The sequence below is a fragment of the Nomascus leucogenys genome, chromosome 11 (genome assembly GCF_006542625.1).
Source record: "Nomascus leucogenys isolate Asia chromosome 11, Asia_NLE_v1, whole genome shotgun sequence".
Taxonomy (NCBI): domain Eukaryota; kingdom Metazoa; phylum Chordata; class Mammalia; order Primates; family Hylobatidae; genus Nomascus; species Nomascus leucogenys.
In genome coordinates, this window is record NC_044391.1 from 2,241,695 (window position 1) to 2,262,507 (window position 20,813).

Below are 20,813 nucleotides of genomic sequence, written 5' to 3' on the forward strand. Positions count from 1 at the left end.
GTCTCAGGCATTATTCTGTGTCAGGGCATAAGAGTGATTTCAGCCATGAGGAAAGCATCTGTGAGGATAAAATGTTTTAGGCTTGAGACTTGTGGCTTGTGGGCCATATCCATGTTTAACATGACCTGCTCAGTGTTCAAAATGGTAAATATCATCCAACATTTAAAATTTTTTAATAAAAATCTAAATATCTTGCATTTCTTGAAAAATTATAAAATAACACTGAATTTGCATTTTTGCAAAAATCATTTAGAATCAACTTCCAGCAGAAAACTGGAAAAAAACCCAATAGGAGAAGAGATAGATAAATTGTGGTACATTCCTACAATGGATTACTACAGAGCAATAATCAGAACTAACTGCAGATACACTCAAAAACATGAATGGACTTCACATATGTTAAGCAAAAGAAACTAAACACAAAAGTGCACACTGTATGGTTCCAATTACGTGAAGTGTAAGGCCAGTGAAAACCAATCAATGGCAATGGAAATCAGCATAGGTTTATCTCTGATAGAAGGAGTGTGTTTGGAGATGATGGAAATGTTCTATATTTTGATCTGGGAGGTAGGCATATAGGTGTAAATGTAAAGTGTAGGCACCGATACACTCAGGTTTCAGCACCTTACACACCTTGCTGTATGAATTTCATATGTCGATAAGAAATACAATTCAATGAAAAAGTATCAATTGGCTAAGGAACAGCTGGCCTTTTAAGGTGAGGCTTGGCCTCTCTGCCTGGAGCCCACACCCAACAGCTGGCTCACTTAGATGGCTGCAACAGAATCCATGGCGTGGGGCCCAGCAATCTGTTTCAACGAGCCCTGCCGTTGATTCTGATGCACTATCAAAGCTTGAGAAACTGCTCTAGAGCACTATATACACAAAATAACATACACGAAAGGCAGAGGTGGCCCTTATGAAGCCCTGTTACCCCTCCCGCCAACATATTTCAAGAAACCCAGGAAGAGAGGAGTTTGTTGGCTTCCTCAAAGAAATCCATCTATCAAGCCTAAGTTTCAAAACTCTTGGAAGGGATTGTACAACCAACACACACCATTCCTCTTTTAACCATTACACACTTTTGATTTCAGTACTGTTACAATTGGGTCCACATCACTCATTAAAAAAAAGTAAAAGCAAACAGCTGTATATCTTTGATTCTGAAAAAATTATCAAACAAAAAGCATTCATATATATTCCAACTCTGAAAAAATAAAGGAAAATCTACATTCAAGGAGTTATTATGGCTCAGGGAATCTTAAAAATTATGAGAAACTCACGAATTAAGACCAGTAATCCCCATTCTCACTGTTACTTGTATAAACCTTACATAAAACACCACTTGGAGATCTCTATTTTCTGGGAAGTTATCAACTTTTAAGCAAGCGCCCACACAACCACACACTGTGATGTAGTCAAAATGGAAATTCTGTGCCAACAGAGAAGGCATTTTGAAACTGTCGAGGGAATTACAGGTGCTTACTATATACTTATTCATTGATTAATATTAATTGGAAAAGCATAAAACAATTACATGATATGATAGAAATATTTACTCTGTGTATTTTGAGAAAAAGTTAAGGGATAACTTTTCTTTTTCATAAAGTTAAGTGACTATTTTTTACCAGACTGGTATATAATTTCAGAAAAAAAGTTTTTTGTGTGTTCATGCTAATATTTAGGAATCTCCTAGCATTTAGAAGGAGAAAGGGAGAGAGAAAGAGTTCTGGGAATAATAAAGCATAATAATAATAATAAAACATAATATAATAATCATATTTTCAGGTGGTGATTCTCTGAATTGTTTCATTCAGTACCTCACAGTGGTTGAACAACCAGAGAGATGACAAAAAATCAACTTCAAAATTACTTTGGCTACCTAGTTCACCTCCAATTTGTCAAATGCTTGGTTTGGGAATGAATCTAAAAGTCACGTGATCAGGGCTTCATGGGCGTGCTCCTCGTGCAGTGGACAGGGCTCCATGCTCAGAAAGGGGACTCGGGCTTAGGGTTTGATGCTCTGTGGTTGTTGGCTTAAAATACTTAATAATCTTATCATTGAATTTGTGTTTTATAAGTGAAGCGCGATGCAACAGTGGAACTTGTGCCAGGGACGCTGAGAGCCTAGCATCACACATTGTTCCATCTCCTGCCACCTGCCTATGTCTGCTAAGTGAGTTCTTGGTTGCTGGCTCAGGCATTCTGCTTAGTATTTTTGCCCTGCACCCCCAGCAGGGTTCTGGGCATGCGCACAGGTAAGATCAAGGCAAGTTATAAGGCAATACCCCAGGCACCTGGAAGGCTCTACTCTTACCATGTGGGTATCCCATGCCCAAGGAAGCATGACATGAAACAGCAAGTCTCCATGACAGCTTAAGAGAAAAACTGTGGAAGGAAGGAAAAGGGTTTTGTCTTGGTTTTTGAACAAGGGGCCCACATTTTAATTTGGCATAGTCCTCACACATTATGTAGCTACCTTTGCACATGGCTATCAATGGTAAAAAATCAAAAGAGTAAAGAAAGGGAAGTAGGAGGTATAGGAGAACCAATAAGGTATGCAGAAAAGAAACGAGGAGATAATTAGGTTCAGAAAATAAAATTAAAATTTCATATTGTTACAAATGGACTAGATATGTTCTTCCCAAAAATGCTTTATTTCTCTCTGATTAAGAAGTAACATACATCCTAAAACATTCGGATATATTCAAACACTAAAGATGTGATTGGAAATCTACATTCAAAGAAGTATCACCAATTACCACCACCCATTCTATCCAGTGCTACCTTCTCAAACTTGTGAATCAGGCATTTCCAACAGTTTGAACCTGAGCTTACAATTTAAGAACCACTGTTTTAAAGACATGTAAACAGAATACAGATTAATAAACAATGAGATCATTATCTTTTCACCTTAGTGTTTGCTACCTCCAATTTTACTAAAGGATACAGCACTTTAGCCTGCCAGGGGATGACGTTGTCTAAACACATTTTCAATGTTTTCTTTTTAACAGTTAATATATTTCCAGGATGAAAGTCCATTTCTTTCTAAAAGGTTCCTAGGACACCCATTGAAAAGTCAAAAGCAATGAACTAAAAGGGATTGCTATTTTGTTGGAAAAGAACGACACCCTTTGTATTGAAGTGGGGAATTACAGACTGTGGTCACCCTCTGCACAGTGTCTCTTTGTCAAGTAATACATGCTGAAAAAAAAATAATACAGATGGGAAAATATTGTGCACTGTCAGATCTTGGAAACGGCCAAAGGATTTTTCCTCACCAATGTCTTGTCGATGACTTTCACATTCTGGCACCCTGAAAAAATAATGCATACATTTAATATGAACTGAATGCAATAATAATCAGGCAGGTAATCGTTTTCCCATGGAATGTAAAATTTGACAAATGTAAGGTTTATGATTCAAGGTAGGCTTGCCAAATCTTATGTGGCATGAGACCATTTTTTATTACCTAAACAGTCCTTAACACAAAATGACTGGCACATATTTTTATTAACACAAAGAGTATATTCTTTCTGCCACATTTAATAGAGAGTCAGTGACTGAAAGCTCTCTTTTAGGATATGTCTGTAGCAAATTAAAATGTGTAGTGAGGATTCACAGAATGGCATTCTTCTTGTTGAGGCTCTGTCTGCAGACTGAGTACAGTAGTGAGTAGACCATTTATCTGGGGAGCTCTATCTATGGGGACAATCCAGATCATATGGATTACAGAAAAGGAAACCCTTTTTACCTTCAAAAATGGGGTAGCTGATAATTAACTCACAGCCATTCTTTCTAGCTACAGGTTCTTTCTGAGTCAAATTAGAAATAGTCACTAGTAATATTTTAACGCGTATTTATTTATTTATTTATTCTTTCAGCAAATATGTATTGTTTGTGTGCCAGGCACTGCTCTAGACACTGAAAATACTGCAATCAAGACAACGAAGCCCCCTGCCTCATGTATCTTATGTTCTAAAGGGGAAACAGACAATATATAATGCATATAATTTTAAAAGGAAATTCTATGATAGATGATATATAGGAGACAGTGGGTGCTATGGAAAAAGGATGAAAGAAAACTGGAAGAGAAAACTGGGAGTCGAATAGATGGGTGGAGGATAAATTGCTATTTTAAACACAGTAATCAGAACAGGCACCTTTAAGAAAGTACAATTTATGTAAACACATGAAAGATGAGAGGAAGTTTTTCATGTAGCTATCTGGAGGAAGAGCATCCAGGCAGAGGGAACAACCATTGCAAATACCCCAAGGCCGAAACATATCTCACATAGTCAAGGGACATCATGAAGGCAAAATGTCACATGGGTAGAATAAGTAAGGGTGACATTAGTAGAAGTTGGGATCAGAAAGATGACGGGAGTCAAACCATATGAGGCCTTGTAACCACTATAAGGACTTTGGCATTTGCTCTGAGTAAACCAAGAGCCACTGGGGGTTTTCTGATCAGAAAAGTAACATGATCTCAATTAAGGTTTAAAAGAACTGTTCTGGCCGCCATGATCAGAATAGACTGGGAGAGGGGAAACGGGTGAGGATAGACGCGTCCACCCACAATGTCCACGGGATGAGAGACGATGATGGCTCCAGCCAGGGCGGTGGCAGTGGAGATGACAGGGAGGTCAGATTCTGATTATACTTTGAAGATCGAGCCCCTATATGTAAGAAGGTGTGAGAGAAAAGAAGAGTCAAGAATGACTGAAGATTTTTGTACTGAGCAACTGGAACTATGGGATTAACATGAACTGATGGAGAAACTGCAGGTGGAGCAGGTTTAATGTGGAAAGTTAGCAGCTTAGTTTTGGACAGGTAAGAGTTTGGGATGCCACTTAGATGTCCAAAGGGAGCTGTTGACTATCCAGGTAGATGTAAGTGTTCACGTGTTATGAGATGAGGAAGAATATGATGTTGCAACCACCTTCAAGTACTCGCACTCACCAAAATATTCCTAACAAAGCTGTGAAATATAGAGGTGAAGTAATGACTAGAGACTACGCACACGCAGAGTTCCTCAAAGCTGTAAATATGGAGTCAACGTCAAATTTTATATACTCAAATGATCCCACACTCTTCCCTTTCAAATTCACTTCTCTCCACCAAGGACCTTGACTTAAAGATCAAAAAAAAAAAAGAAAGTTGTAAACCAGAATAAGTCTTACCACTCAGAGCCATGGCCAACCGGAATTCTTCCTTTAGTATCTCAAGGACATCTTGAACACCTTTCTCCCCCTAACCAAGTGAAAAAACACAGAACTATTGTGTAAATCAGTCTGACTTGTTTTATTCATTTGTTTTACTGTCAAATTGTCTATTGTATATATTTATTTCTTTGTCCAATTACCTGGAAAGCTAAGCCCCAAACGACTGGTCTCCCCACAAACACAGCCTTGGCGCCAAGAGCCAGAGCTTTCAGAACATCAGTGCCTTTCCGCACACCCCCGTCCAGGAAGACTTCCACCTTTCCTTCCACAGCCTCCACAATTTCTGGCAGAACATCAATCTGGGGAAAGAAAAGTTCAATAATGTGACTCTATTAACACTGAATTGTTATTCAACTCCACCTCCAAAAACCACTGACACATCCAGCTGGGGCTTAGAGTGAAAGAAGCCAAGTAGGTTTGGGGTCAATGGTAAAACTATTTCCTCCTCAAAGAAGAGAGGTACAAATGCTAGTAACTAAAACACCAACTAAATTTGGAAATGAGTAGCTTATTTTTCTTTTAAAGTGCAAGGTTGTCTTTTTTTCTGTTTCTTATATTCAAAGATTGTCATCAAAAAATTATAAACATAAAACACTTGATCTTTCATAACTTTTTTGTTTGTTTTTGAGACAGGGTCTTGCCCTGTCCCCCAGGCTGGAGTGCAGTTTTGTGATCTTGGCTCACTGCAACCTCCATCTCCAGAGCTCGAGCGATTCTCCTGCCTCGGTCTCCCAAGTAGCTAGGATTACAGGTGCCCACCACCATGCCTAGCTAATTTTTGTATTTTTTAGTAGAGACGGGGTTTCATCATGTTGGCCAGACTGGTCTCGAACTCCTGACCTCAAGTGATCTGCCTGCCTCAGCCTCCCAAAGTGCCGAGATTATAAAATGTATAAAAGTAAATGAAGTATTTTATTGACATAAATTATTCTGAACATTACTCATTGCAAGTCAATTGTTAAAATTCATACTCAGATAATAGTGCAAGCAGTGTGTAAAATGCAAACACAAGTAATAATAAAACAACTTAGTCTCTTATTTTCTCATCCAACATATTTTGCATCCAACCATATATTAAAGATTACTCTGTGAAAACATTTTTCTTGCTTTTAAGGAATATCACCACTTGCACCATAAAGATCTTGGTCCTGATTGGCAGTTGGTGATGATGGACATAGGTTGGCATCAAAGTGCACTTGCCTGCACCTTAGCCTTGGCCACTTTGGCCAATAACATGTGAGCAGAGCTGGTAGAATGCCATTTCTGAGCATAGGCCTTAAGCAACCTCATGTGTTCCCACTTATTTTTTTGCACCTTGTCATTTGCCATGAGAAGACCATCCACCAGGTATTGTTTCCCCCTCATCTTTGGCCCCAGGATAAATATTCAGGAAGCAGAGCTAGCACAGCCAAGCCCAGCTGGAGCTGACAGTTGGATACCAGCCACCTAGCTAGTACCAAGCCTAGATCAGTAGGCACTGGTCAACACAAACTTTCATGGAAATCATTTATTTCAATGATTTAAATCACTGAGTTTGGGATTGTTCATTTTATAGTATCATATGGCAGAAGCTAACTAATACAATTGGCTACTTTGATGTGAATCTGCATTTGAGAATTAAAACAATTTACGAGGTGAGCTAGAGGTTGAAATCTGTAGAAATCACCCACATTCATCCCAAAATGTAAAAATCTAAATTAAGTACAGTTCCTATTTAAAATGTATGCTGAGGAAGCTGCCATACACTCAAGTCCACCTTTTCCAGAAATAATTATGCTGAAATCACTCAGAGGTTATCCCACTTCTACCCTAAAATTTTAGAGGGTTTTATGTATGAGGCTGAAGACCAAACAGGGCTACAGATTGGAAGGAAGTGAAAGTAATAGTTGGCATGTAGCCCCTAAACGTTTGGCAGGTAATGCCATTTTCCTCTTTCCCTTTTGGCTTTTCTGCCTTGCCAAACATGCTTTGGATCTATTTACATATGTCCCTTTTCCTATACATAGTCCTCTTTTTGCATTCAGGCAAGTTACATCAACATATAAATGCTACAATTTCCAAGCGATGATGCAAGCTATAATTAAGCATATTTCCCCATTTGAAACCAGAACCAAAAAAAAAGTATTAGCTAGCGTGGGTTCAATACACATTTTCAAAGTCAATCAAATCAAATGTGTTTAGGTAATTTCCAATGCCTACCCTGGCCTAAAAGTAAACTAACAAAGGTACTTAAAAATGTGAATCCTGGGTTAAAAAACAGAGCCCAGATTGGTGTTTTGCGTGTCTGTCAACAATAATGTTCCATCTATTGCTATGCGTTTCAATCCTCCCTCTTTTCTTTCAATAGCTGCAGTTTTACTAGGTGTATATTACACAAAATAATTCTGATCAAACAGATTAGATAAATAAATACAGTAGACAGACTCACTATGTTATGGCCCTGTCTATGTTTCCCTCTTTTCAGCTTTCTATACATCTGTGAGACCATTCATTTTAGCTATTTCCTTAGTGCTTCTTCGGGCAAGTAATTGTGGGTTTAACTCCACTGGAGTTAATCTCCAGGAAAATATGGTAAGATCCCTGTATGCTGTTGCTCATTCATCCCTCTATTCACTGTTTTATCAAACACTTTATAAAGAACCTGGTATATTTAAAGCACTAATGTCAGGCAGAGTAAGGGATGTAGAAAGAAACTCACAGGGATCTGACTCCCAAAGAGAATCCTCTTTCTCATTTGTTTTCAAGTCACATTCTTCCAGAATGCTCCCTGCACAACTTGTTCCCCCAACCCCTCCCCCAAACACACCTTCTACTGGCAAGGACCTCCCACTTTTCCATCTTCCTATTGCATCCATTGTTGATTTCTGACATTTTAGGTATGGAAACCTTTGTTCAAATCAAAATAGTTTAAAACAAACAAAAGCAGATGGAATCAGAGGTGCTTAGTTAAACGCAAAGGAGACAGAGTTCAAGTCACTGCCCATAAATCCTCCCCTGACTGTCTACCCACCCCACCCATCACACTTCGACATGCAGCCCCAAGGGGCTTTTCCTAAGCACACTTAGAAAATCACTGGTCCATATACATTTTGCTGATTGTTTGCAACTGCAAAAATGGCTGCAATGATTTCCTCTTTATCTTCATTTCCTTGTAACATTATGGGAGAAAGGGAAAGGAAGGAGGTTCTGTTCCCCACCCCTTAGATCTGAATTGAACTTGTGATTTGCCTTCACCAGTGGAATTGACAGAAGTGACAGGATGCCCATTCTAAGCCTAGATCTCAGGAGGCCTTGCATGCTTCCACTCACTCTCTAGGAGACCTGCCACTTCAGGAGAATGCTGGAAGATGTGAGACAATGCAGAGCCATCCCTGCCGAGCTCATCCTATGCCGCCTCCTAGTAGGCCTAGTAGCTGGCCATGGACACATGTGAGTGAGTCCAGCCGAGACCAGAGAAACACCGAGCAGATCTCAGCCCAAACTGCCAACCCACAAAATTGTAAAATGTAATAATGACGATTGTAGTTTAGCCAGTAAGTTTCAGAGTGGCTTGTTACACAGCAAAACCAACTGATACATTAAATGTTTCTCAAAGATGGAATTGCATGGACTCTTTTTATAGAAGAAAATTTAAATCCCTTGTAGTACTTCACAGAACATCCCCAAGAACTCAACAACCGAATGCTTACTCTATAAAAATGTTTTGCCGTTGATAATTTTCACTGTGAAAGAAGTCATTATTTCTAAGCTTGAGGTAGTTTGTGTCCAGATAGATCAAAATGAAAATGCAAAATTGAAAAAAAAATGTTCTTAGGATTCAAATACTCCAGAGAATCTTAATTTGAGAAGATCTATTGCTGTGTATTTTAGAAACCAATTTGATTCCATCCTATTATTCTCTAATTACTTCAAAGCCAATCTGGATCACATCATAACCATGAGGTGATAAGCATATTTTTAACACAATCTTATTTTTTGGTTTTTCTGGGGTGTAGCAGAGGCCTGGCAACTCTTCTCAGAAGCAACATATTAAGATGAACTGAAGTTAAATTACTGTTCTAGGACTCCTAGTGACAATAAGTATTTCTCCATACAAGCAAACTCTGTGATTTATATTAGCCTGGTGCAAAAGTAATTGCAGTTTTTGCCATTAAAAGTAATGGTGAAATTACTTTTGCACCAACCTAATAGAAATGTATAATTCATATTGTTGTTGTCCACTTTCTTTTTGTAAGCAACACAATACTGTGAAGATGTTTGGACTTAAAAGTCTCAGTGACTTACCTAGCTCTTATCCCCTAAGAAAGGTGAGACAAGACTCCCATTTCAGTGCTCTTCCTGTGACATCATGCTGCCTCCGTGGCTCTGACTTATGACATAACAAAATCTGCAGTATAGCAAATTCTTCTGTGCAAGTACTGAGACCTGGACACCACAGCCTCCCCCAAGACTTTTACCGCTCACCGCAAAACCCACACACTGAGGGAACTTTGTACTTTGCCGTACACCGAATCCTTTCTCACATTTCTCTCATCATCGTGAGCCTTAAATTTGCTCTAAAGTGTGAGGCAAAACTCAAGCAAGTATCTCCCCTCGTGTATACGACATGCAGAGAGGAGGGTTATGGTTTGTTTTGTTTTGTTTTGTTTTGTTTTTGAGACAGAGTCTTGCTCTTGTTGCCCGGGCTGGAGTACAATGGCGCAATCTTGGCTCACTGCAACCTCCGTCTCCCAAGTTCAAGTGATTCTCCTGCCTCAGCCTCCCAAGCAGCTGGGATTACAGATGCCCACCACCATGCCCGGCTAATTTTTGTATATTTAGTACAAGCAGAGTTTCACCATGTTGACCATACTAGTCTCGAACTCCTGACCTCAGGTGATCTGCCTGTCTCGGCCTCCTAAAGTGCTGGGATTACAGGCATGAGCCACCACACCCAGCTGGTTATTGTCTTTGTTTTATAATTTTAATTTTTCATTTTATTTTCCATAAGTTATTGGGGTACAGGGGGTATTTGGTTACATGAGTAAGTTCTTTAGTAGTGATTTTTGAGATTTTGGTGCACCCATCACCTGAGCAGTATACACTGCACCATATTTGTTGTCTTTTATCCCTCGCCACCCCCCATTTTTTCCCCCAAGTCCCTAATGTCCGTTGTATCATTCTTATGCCTTTGCGACCTCATAGCTTAGCTCCCACATATCAGTGAGATATGTTCTCACATACGATGTTTGGTTTTCCATTCCTGAGTTACTTCACTTAGAATAATAGTCTCCAATCTCATCCAGGTCACTGCAAATGCTGTTAATTTATTCCTTTTTATGGCTGAGTAGTATTCCATCATATACATGTACCACGGTTTCTTTATCCACTCATTGATTGATGGGCATTTGGGTTGGTTCCACGATTTTGCAATTGTGAATTGTGCTTCTATAAATATGCATGTGCAAGTATCTTTTTTGAATAATGACTTATTTTCCTCTGGGTAGATACCCAGTAGTGGGATTGTTGGATCAAATGGTAGTTCTACTTTCAGTTCTTTAAGGAATCTCCATACTGTTTTCCATAGTGGCTGTACTATTTTACATTCCCGCCTGCAGTGTAGAAATGTTCCCTGATCGCTGCAACCACACCAACATCTACTGTTTTTTGATTCTTGGATTATGGCCATTCTTGCAGGAGTAAGGTTAGTATTGTGTTGTGGTTTTCATTTGCCTTTCCCTGATCATTAGTGATGTTGAGAATTTTTTCATATGTGTGTTGGCCATTTGTATATCTTCTTTTGAGAATTGTCTATTCATGTCCTTAGTCCACTTTTTGATCAGATTGTTTGTTTTCTTACTTGAGTTCGTTGTAGATTCTGGATATTAGTTTTTCATCAGATGTATAGATTGTGAAGATTTTCTCCCATTCCATGGATTGTCTATTTACTCTGCTGACTGTTCATTTTGCTGTGAAAAAGCTCTTTAGTTTAATTAACTCCCAGCTATTTCTCTTTGTTTTTATTCCATTTGCTTCTGGGTTCTTGGTCATGAAATCCTTCCCTAAGTCAACATCTAGAAGGGTTTTTCCAATGTTATCTTACAGATTTTTTATAGTTTCAGGTCTTAGGTTCAGTTATTGTTTTTTAAAAAACAGTCTCAGGGAACACAACTCAAAAGACCTTTTAGACGTGTCCCTATTCTCTCAGCGAGAGGGAAATAAGCAACACCATTTGGCTATTTTACCCTTAAAATCTAGTTAGATTTGATTTCAGTAGATTTTTTTTATATTTTATTCTTAGGAAACAATTTGGCCTGCCCACTAAGTCTACATCTCCATCCTAGTGAGTCATGACCCTGAGAAACAGCCTTGTGCTGTGACCAACCTCTCCACCCTACTCAGAGGAGGTCTTCACTTTCCACCTCTGTTTACCTGCAACCCACATTTAATATCACCTAAAACAGTGTGTCTCTAGGAGCAAAACTGAGTTGCAAAGAGCTGACAACTTCCAGTTTTCATTACTTTTCATCTTTTGTTTGTTTGTTTTGATTTTTGAGACAGAGTCTCACTCTGTCGCCCAGACTTGAGTGCAGGGGCATGGATCTCGGCTAACTGCAATCTCCACCTCCCTGGTTCAAGCAATTCTCCTGCCTCAGCCTCCCAAGTAGCTGGGATTACAGGAGTGCACCACCATGCCCAGCTAATTTTTGCATTTTTAGTAGAGACGGGGTTTCACACATTGGCCAGGCTGCTCTCGAAATCCTGGCCTCAAGTGATCCACTTGCCTTGTCCTCCGAAAGTGCTGGGATTACAGGCGTGAGCCACCACTTGACTGTATAATCCTACAGTATACAAAGACTTACTTGGTTCCTACCATTAGTGCTTTAGGAAAAACTCAATGCAATATGCACACTCAGTATTCCCTGCCATTGTTTACTCTGCCATCACAGTCACACAATTAGTCTATAATGTCACTAAATCAACCTGCTAGTTCAGTGAAACAACAGACCACTACTAGTTGGCTAAAGTATTTGTTCTACTCTTTTTCCAGTTGTGTGGATAAATTCAAATGGTCATCCCAATTCCAACCATCTGTATATTAACTACCACTGCACGTTTCCAATAAAAGGGAAAATATTTATATAAGAATCCAGTTCTGAGAGAGGTGGTGGTCTGGAAAGTTTACCCACCATTACTTAGTAGATAGATAGATAGATAGATAGATAGATAGATAGATAGATAGATAGAATATATATATATTTAGCAAATATATATATTACTTAGTAAATATGCATAGATATATAAAGTTTTGTTATATGATGCTAGTTACTTTGCCTGTGTAAATCAAATTATAAAACATTACAGTTTAAAGGTTTAAATTTTAAAAGATGAGGAAACCAAGGTAGGGAGCAGAAAGCAATTCCCTCTGTCCCTCTGCAGTTCAGGCCCTCCTTCTCTCTTTCCTTGGCTATGGTAATTATAAAGACTACCTCATTGGCCTTTCTGCCTCTTGTCATGACAAAATCCACTTTATAAGACTCATTGCTGCTAAGCCAAGGCTGTTCTATTGCACATCCAATGATTCATAATAGTCAAGGATCTCCTTCCTTATCTGTCCAGGCAGATGCATTTCCCAGAACTCTCCCACTCCCACTGAAACCACCTTTGCAGAAATTATAACTGAGAAAAATATGTCAGCGAAAGAGATCTCGCCTAACTGACTCCATCTTGATTCTAACTGCCAAGCTTTCCTTGTTCATTCCTGAGTGTAGGACAAACTAACTTTGGGAGAAACTTAGTTCATACTTTAATTTTGAAACAAAGATGGTAACAGCCCTTTCCCAAAGCAAACCCCCATTCCTGCCTGGGGACTAGGCTGCCTTTGCAGGACTAACAAATTAGTCACAAGATTAGAAATTATGGTTTAGGAGTCATGCAGCTGTAGGCTGCAAGATTCTGAACCTCCCCAAATTGCTCCTGGGGATAACATCACCATTGTAAAACTGAAAATCAATGCTTGACATATTTTGCAGACCCTGTACCTGGATCAGTTGGCACCACCGTCTGATAAACTAGTTCATCTGGTCTTGTGGCCTTCAACCAGGAACTGACTCAGAGCAAGAGGACAGTTCGACTCCCTATGATTTTATCTCCCACCTGACCAATCAGCACTCCCCACTTTCCAACCCCTCCCCATCAAATTATCCTTAAAACCCCAAACTCCAGGTTTTCACAGAGACTGATTTTAGTAATAATAAAACTCCAATCTCCCAGTACAGCTGGCTCTGAGTGGATTAAACTCTTCCTCTACTGCAATTCCCCTGTCCTGATAAATTGGCTCTGTCTATACGGTGGACAAGGAGAACTGGTTGGGCGGTTACAGCATCAGACACTGCAAAAAAGATGGATTATTTAGTATTCCCTGAGCACATCTCACTCTTTCCCATTTTACACTTAGGCTTATCACACTGCAAAGAGGGGTCCTCATGGGGCCAGAGCAGAAGCAAAAAATATCTGCAACATCATTGCTCCATCTACAAGAGGCTTGGCCAAATCCCCACAAGTGGACAGCACATAAGGGAACCACTTGATAGCACCCCACCAACGGCTCCCGGCCCCCATTCTGGATCATGGATGCATAAAATTCACCCCAGGAAATGTGTCCATCTCCATGGCTTCGGATCCATTTCTGGACCCCAGTCCCTGATCTTAAAATCTGCCCTAAGTGCCTCTGTCGGTTTTCTTGGCTTCAGGATCTTCAGGGTCTAATTGCTCTTCAGGGTCTAATTGCTTCAGGGTCTTCAGGGTCTAATTGCTCTTAGGATCTTCAGGGTCTAATTGCTCTTCGTTACAGTTCTATTCAGTCCCACTTTCAGGCCACTTTAGTTCACTTTTACACCTAGATTTTGGACTCTGATTTGCCTACTCCAGTGCATAAAAACCAAAGATGCACGCTGGAATCTCCTGGTAGCTTTAAAAAAATACTAGTGCCTATACACCCCTAAGCCCCAACCAGAGATTCTGATAAATAGACCTGGGGAGCACATTAGGATTCCTTAACATTCCCCAGATGATTGCAATGTGCAGCCAAGGTGGTTCACAACTCAGCCAGAGTAGCCTATTTGCAGCTCACTTCCCGTTGCCTGGGCCTAAGCTTTTTTCTCCTTTTCCCAACTCTCCACCCTTTCTCTGCAGCTTTTCAACTGCCACTCCACAGGAAATTCCAATATGTCCCTCTTCCTGATTTCTTGTCTCAATTGTACCGATGATCTCAGATTCTACTACAGCCTTTGAAATCTCACAATTCTCTGTTAGCTCATGTCCTTGGATGTTCATGATATAATCCTTTCTTTCATACTCCAGTTTACATACCTATTGGTGTATCTATGAATGCCAGAATAATCCTTGCCCACAAATGTCTTATTATTTAACAGAGACTTTACAGGTTACAAATAAATGCACTGGGCTAATTAAACATAAATATATTTGTTAATTTGGGTAGTTATGTGCCACTAAACTTAAAATCCAAGATCTCACATATTTGCACATATTTCACCTTGAGTGACCACATAAAGTACACACACAGAGGAGGCAGACATAGAGATAGTAACACAGTGATGGAAATGGGAACTCCAAAAGGAAATCTTAGCATTTGCCAAAACTCACAGTGGCTGGCACCCCATCGAGTTGTCGAGCCCCATGATTCGACACCAAGATCCCATTCAAGCCATGTTTAACAGCCTCCCTGGCATCATCACCTGGAGAGAGTAAAACAAGCATCTTAGGGAAACTGTAACTTAAAAGGCAGCTTGGGTTTAGAGGCCTCCACATTCCAGTCAAATGGAGGCTGACTCCCATCTGCATACCTGGGTCAATAATCTTAGCATAAAAGTATACCCTAGGGTTAGCACTAGAATGTTAGTGGTAGTTTTGTTGGCCAAAAACAACAAAAAAAGTTACCACTTATGGCAATTTAATTGTAAAATATATAAAAGTATCAATACATTATACAAGATACATCAATACATTATACAAGATAATACATTGACATAAAGCATATTTATCTTTATAAGGGTATACTCTTGCTAAATATTTTTAATTAATAAGATTATACCACTTTATCATTTGGCAAAATTATTACTCAACAATTTGGATAGCAAAAAAAAACATAAAAATGACAAGCACTGTAAATGTAGCAGGCAGTGGACAAACCTATTTCAAAAAACAATCTTTAATACCAAGTTGTAATAGCTTTAGTAACTATTTTCAGTAATATTGTTCTATAATTAAATATATGTTTGCTCACTGAAATGTATAAAAAATTGGCCAGGTGCAGTGACTCACACCTGTAGTCACAGCACTTTGGGAGGCCAAGGCGGGCAGATCACAAGGTCAGGAGTTCAAGACTAGCCTGACCAACATGGTGAAACCCCATCTCTACTAAAAATAAAAAAAAACAAAAACGAAAACAAAATTAACTGGGCTTGGTGGCGGGTGCCTGTAGTCCCAGCTACTCAGGAGGCTGAGGCAGGAGAATCTTTTGAACCTGGGAGGCAGAAGTTGCAGTGAGCCAAGATGGTACCACTGCACTCCAGCCTGGGTGACAGAGTGAGACTCCGTCTCAAAAAAATAAAATAAATAAAATTCTATGCTACATCTCTAATCATGTTTTAAAATATATTAATTTCTGAAAGTTCAGTTTTAAAATAGATTACTGTTCTCTTAAATCTACTTGCAACATTTAAAAACATATTTTATATTCTAAACTATTATGTTTAGCATGTCCTAAAAACAAATCATTTGCTAAAAGAATCATGAAAACAACACCGGTTCTCAGGTTTAACATTCAAAATGCAATACTAAGCAAAACCAACTGGTTCAAGAGTGCAGTAAAAATCAGGCCTTGGAAATTTAAACAAATGGGTATAGGTCATTGGTAATCTGTAAAATTAAGCAATGGTGATAATGGGCAGACTTGACTAAGAATAATTTTAAAAGATAAGATAATTATTTTTTAAATTATGCGCTATCATTTTCCAAACTTTGTTTTTACAAGGCTGTTTTTCAACTATTCTTATTTTTTTCAAATGATGATAGTGATATTTTTCTTCTAAAATTATAGGTATAGGAAACTGTCAAACCTATATGTTATAGACTAAATATATCCTCACAAAATTTGTATGTTGAAGCCCTGACCCCCAATGTGATGGCATTTGGAGATGGGGTCTTTGGGAGGTGATTAGGATTAGATAAGATTTCTAATTGCCTTTCTTTTCTTTTCTTTTTTCCATTTACTGTGAAACTTCAGAATATTATCAAGTTCTTCAAACTTTTCAATTATTTGATCTAACCTATTAGGTCACCTTATTCTCCCCCTGGAGATAACCCCTGGAGCCCTCTGCCTTCCTGATCCATTCTGTTGTGGCCACTCACAAGGCATAATGTCAGCCTTTAGCTTTGAGTTTGCTCTTATTCTCTCTGAGTTGAATATCTTGTAGTCTGAGAATGCCCTCATTTGGTTTATATTCTCATTTGTTTGTAGTAGATTCCTTTGTAACTTTCTTAAAAAGGATCCAAGGGAGGTAAACTTACAGACCACCTAAATAGCTTCTCTTGTGTGTGAATGACAATTGGATTGGGTATAATAATCTAGGTGGAAAAACCATTTTCCTCATAACCTTAAAGACATCAGTCCATTGTCTTCTAGTACCCATTGCTGATGCAAGGACTGACGCCAGTTTGATTTGAATTATTTTATAAGTAAACAGTTTTATGTTTGTTTTATCTCTTCATACACATTATTTTTCTGAATTTTCATGAGGAACATGAGAAGTTGTGATTTGTTTTCTCACTCTAATGGCTTACATCATCAGCATTCAGAAATTGTTGATCTTTAATAATTTCCTCTAGTCCTCTTTCTTTTACTTTTCTACCTGAAACTCCTATCAGTTGGATATTGGACATTTTAAAGTGGTCTTCATGTACATTCATGTAATGATTTTTTCTTTCTATTTATCTTATTGTTCTCATTGTTGTTTTACCCTTTGGGAAATGTTATTGACTTTACTGCTCAGCCATTCAGTCATTTCAGCAATCATGTTTTTAATCTTTGAGAGCTCTTTTTTATATTCGACTTCCCCTTTTTTAAAAAAATCAGAAGTCATTTTTCTAATCATTGGGAACTCTTCTTTATGCCCTAATTTTCTTTTCATGGCAGACTCTTCCTATTTATATGTATATATATTTTCAACTTTTTTGAGTCTATCATTTGGATTTTTTTAAAGTTCTTTTTCTTGTTTTATCTCTTTTTCCTGGGATAAGTTTTTCTGTAGATTCATCTTGATTTTTTATGTTTTGGTGTTTCTGATATGCCTAGTGATGCTAAATTTTCCATTTATATTTAAGGAAGAAAGATTGAGGAACTGCCCTGTTTTGTAAATTAGTTTCATTCTTGCCAAGTCCTTGCCTGGAGTGGAAATTCTTTCTTGGAACTCCATGTAAGAAAACGCGGGAAATGTCAACTAAGAGCCAATTAGACTGTGAGCTCCTCAAGTGTCAGAATGAGGACAGCATCATGTCATATTGAAAATGCCACCCGCCCATATTTCATCCCAGCCATTCATTTCTTAGAAAGGATCAGCTACTTGCTTATTGAGAAGTCAATGCCAAGTGTCCATCGTTGCACAAGAAACGGGGTGAGAGCAGGATTGCTGGCAGGCATGATAGCTTCCTATATTGATCTTCAGTCAGTCCCCTTGCGTCTAGTCTTCACTACCCTCTCTGCCACCCTTGCAGACTATATACCTACAGCCTCTCAAGCATTCTATTACGTAATCTACCCCTACCTCCTCTAGGATTCCCTGAAGGCCTATCCCAAGGTACAGTTTTCTGTATGTTTTCCTGCTATCAACAGGCTTTCAAAAGTTTCTTAAAATTTCTCTGCTATTTCTGCCCCTCATCCTCCTTTGCTTTGCTGTCATTGGTGTATATGTATTTGCATTTCTGTATTTTAATTTCAATGGGGTCTTGACTTTAACGAGAGAATTCATACGTACTCAGTCTATCATTTTAAACCAGAAGCCCAGTACACTTCGATCTCAAACATATTTCATAAATGGTTCTCTAAAGATAGGGCCTCAATGGACTACCATAGAACTTTCTGTGATAATAAAAATGTTCTAGATCTGTGCACTTCCAGCATACATTACCACTAGTCATGTAGCCACTGACCAACTGAAATGTGGCAGTGTGACTAAGAAACTGGGATTTTGCCTTTACTCCATTTTAATGAACTTGTATAACCACATGTGGCTAGTGGTTGTCATATTGCACAGCTCACCTTCAATGTTTCCATGACCTTACCTGTCCTAATAGACTTAACACGGTATTTAGTTTAAAAACCTAGGTGTAGTCGTAAACAACCTTATTAAACAGTATAAAATAATATTCTGAATTGGTGTGGTTTGCTCTCGTTACCTAGTTATGTACTTGATCCTGAACTTCAAGTCAAATGTAAAAAAACACTTAAAAAACATAGACAATGGTATTTTTTCAAGCCTCATAATTGAGCATATGTATAGTTCTCCAGTTTATATTCCTACGTCTGCCACCATGTAGCTACAACCTGCATTATGAGAAATCAAATACTATCAATAAACAGACCCCGTACAGGAGGAAGAAGTGAGTCACTGCTTAGGCTAAGTCATCAGACCACCTGGACTTAAATCCCACATCTGCTGCTCGCTTGCTGTGTAAGTGGCAAGTTTCTTAACTTCTCGGTGCATCATTGTCCTGAGCCATAAAACGAGGATAGAGATCCACATATGATTGGCTTGCGGATTAAATGAGTTGAACGTGTGTTTAGAAAGTGCCTGACACATGTTGAACACTCAGATAAATATTAACTATTATTACCATTTTCCTCTGATGGTGCAGGGAGTATAAACTAAAAAGATGAGTAGGTGGAGAAAGATTTATTTGCAGGATGCATTTGGCAACTCTATTTGAGTTCTGTTTATAACGGTTGCATCCTAGTCAGGATTACAATGATAAAGTGCCTCCCATTTGAATTAAATGTTTCTTAAGTAACAGTCTGTTATCTGCCGTCATTTCCAGTGGTTTTTATATTCTGCAGGTAGTGTTGGGAATATAGGGAGAAATGACAGAATGATTTGCTCAGAGGATAGGATTGTCAATTTCTAGAGAAGCAAAGACAATAAGGATAATTTATAACCAGATATAAGCCCCTTTTATTAGCTGCTTATGCAGCCTTGTCCACGGTATTACATTTTATTTTAACACAGAGAAGAGCAATTTTGCCTTAATGAAAGGGCCAAAAGATTCCCACTTAGCAAAATGTTCATGAATCTTGGATATTTTTATTAATTCTTAGTGTTTAAGAGTGTGGCATTCCATATTTGTGAATTTGCCATTAAGTACATTGATGGATAACCACAGTCGTCAATGGGCAGTGGCATTGTTTGCTATCTTATTAATATTTTATTTACATATTTAATTTAAAACAAGGTATAAAAGTGAAATATAAGTACTCAAGTACTCAAAATGTAAGTACTCAAGATTTGAGCTCAGCCTTCAAACCCTTGGAGCTTTTGGCCTAGGAATCTGTTCTGACTTAGAGGAGAGTAGTAACTAAATCCCAGACACATGACAGCAATTTTAAACACAATCCAGGAACATTAAGTGAATATTCTTTTAGAGTATCTTGAACAATATATACAGGCATACCTTGTTTTATTGCACTTTGCTTTATAGCAATTCGCAGCTACTGAGTTTTCTAGAAATTGAAAATCACCACCTTGATCAGTTAGCAGCCATCAACATCTAGGAAAGACCCTCCACCAGCAAAAAGACTACAACTCGCCGAAGGCTCAGGTAATCATTAGCATTTTTTAGGAGTAAGGCATTTTTAATTGAAGTATGTACAACGCTCAAGTGGCATTGTGGCAACCCTGCATCGAGCAAGTGTATCAGCACTATTTTTCTAACAGCACATGCTCACTTTGTATCCCTGTGTCACAGTTTGGTCATTCTCACTCTATTTCAAACTTTTTCATTCTTGTTGCATCTGTTGCGGTCATCTGTGATTAGTGATCTTTGCTGTTACTACTGTAATTGTTTGGGGGTTCCGTGAACCATCGCCTTTAAAATGAGGAACTTAATCAATAAATGTGTGTGTTCTGACTGCTCCACTCACTGTCCATTCACCCCTCTCTCTCTCTCTCCTCAGGCCTCCCTATTCCCTGAGAAGCAACAATATTGAAATCAGGCCAACTAATAACTCTACAATGGCTTCTAAGCATTCAAGGAAGAGTCACATACCTCTCACTTTAAATTAAAAACCAGAAATTATTAAGCTTAGTGAGGAAGGCATGTGAAAGGCCAAGACAGGACAAAAACTAAGTTCCTTGTGCCAAACAGTTAAATTGTGAATGCAAACAAAAAGTTCTTAAAGGAAATTAAAGCTACTACTCTAGTGAACACTGGAAATGATAAGAGAGCAAAGCGGCCTTATTGCTGATAGGGAGAAAGTTTGAGTGGTCTGGATAGACGATCAAATAAGCCACCACTCTCCCTTAAACCAAAGCCTAA

The 20,813-nt window shown here is 38.7% G+C and overlaps 1 protein-coding gene across 2 annotated transcripts in view; it reads right to left on the reverse strand.

The window, feature by feature from the left end:
- Positions 1-2,638: 2,638 nt before the first annotated feature.
- The window catches only part of HAO1 (hydroxyacid oxidase 1), a 58,267-nt gene continuing 40,092 nt past the window's right edge, over positions 2,639-20,813 (reverse strand). Inside the window, exons 5-8 of one of the 2 annotated variants that reach the window (XM_003252528.3) lie at positions 14,871-14,962; positions 5,366-5,524; positions 5,184-5,253; positions 2,639-3,316 (exon numbers count right to left, since the gene is read on the reverse strand). In XM_003252528.3, coding sequence (XP_003252576.1) covers positions 3,246-3,316; positions 5,184-5,253; positions 5,366-5,524; positions 14,871-14,962 — 392 coding nt within the window. In that variant the 3' untranslated portion in view covers positions 2,639-3,245. Of the gene's footprint in view, positions 3,317-5,035; positions 5,254-5,365; positions 5,525-14,870; positions 14,963-20,813 lie in introns of those variants that run through there. The other variant, XM_012510270.2, reaches the window with a different exon arrangement.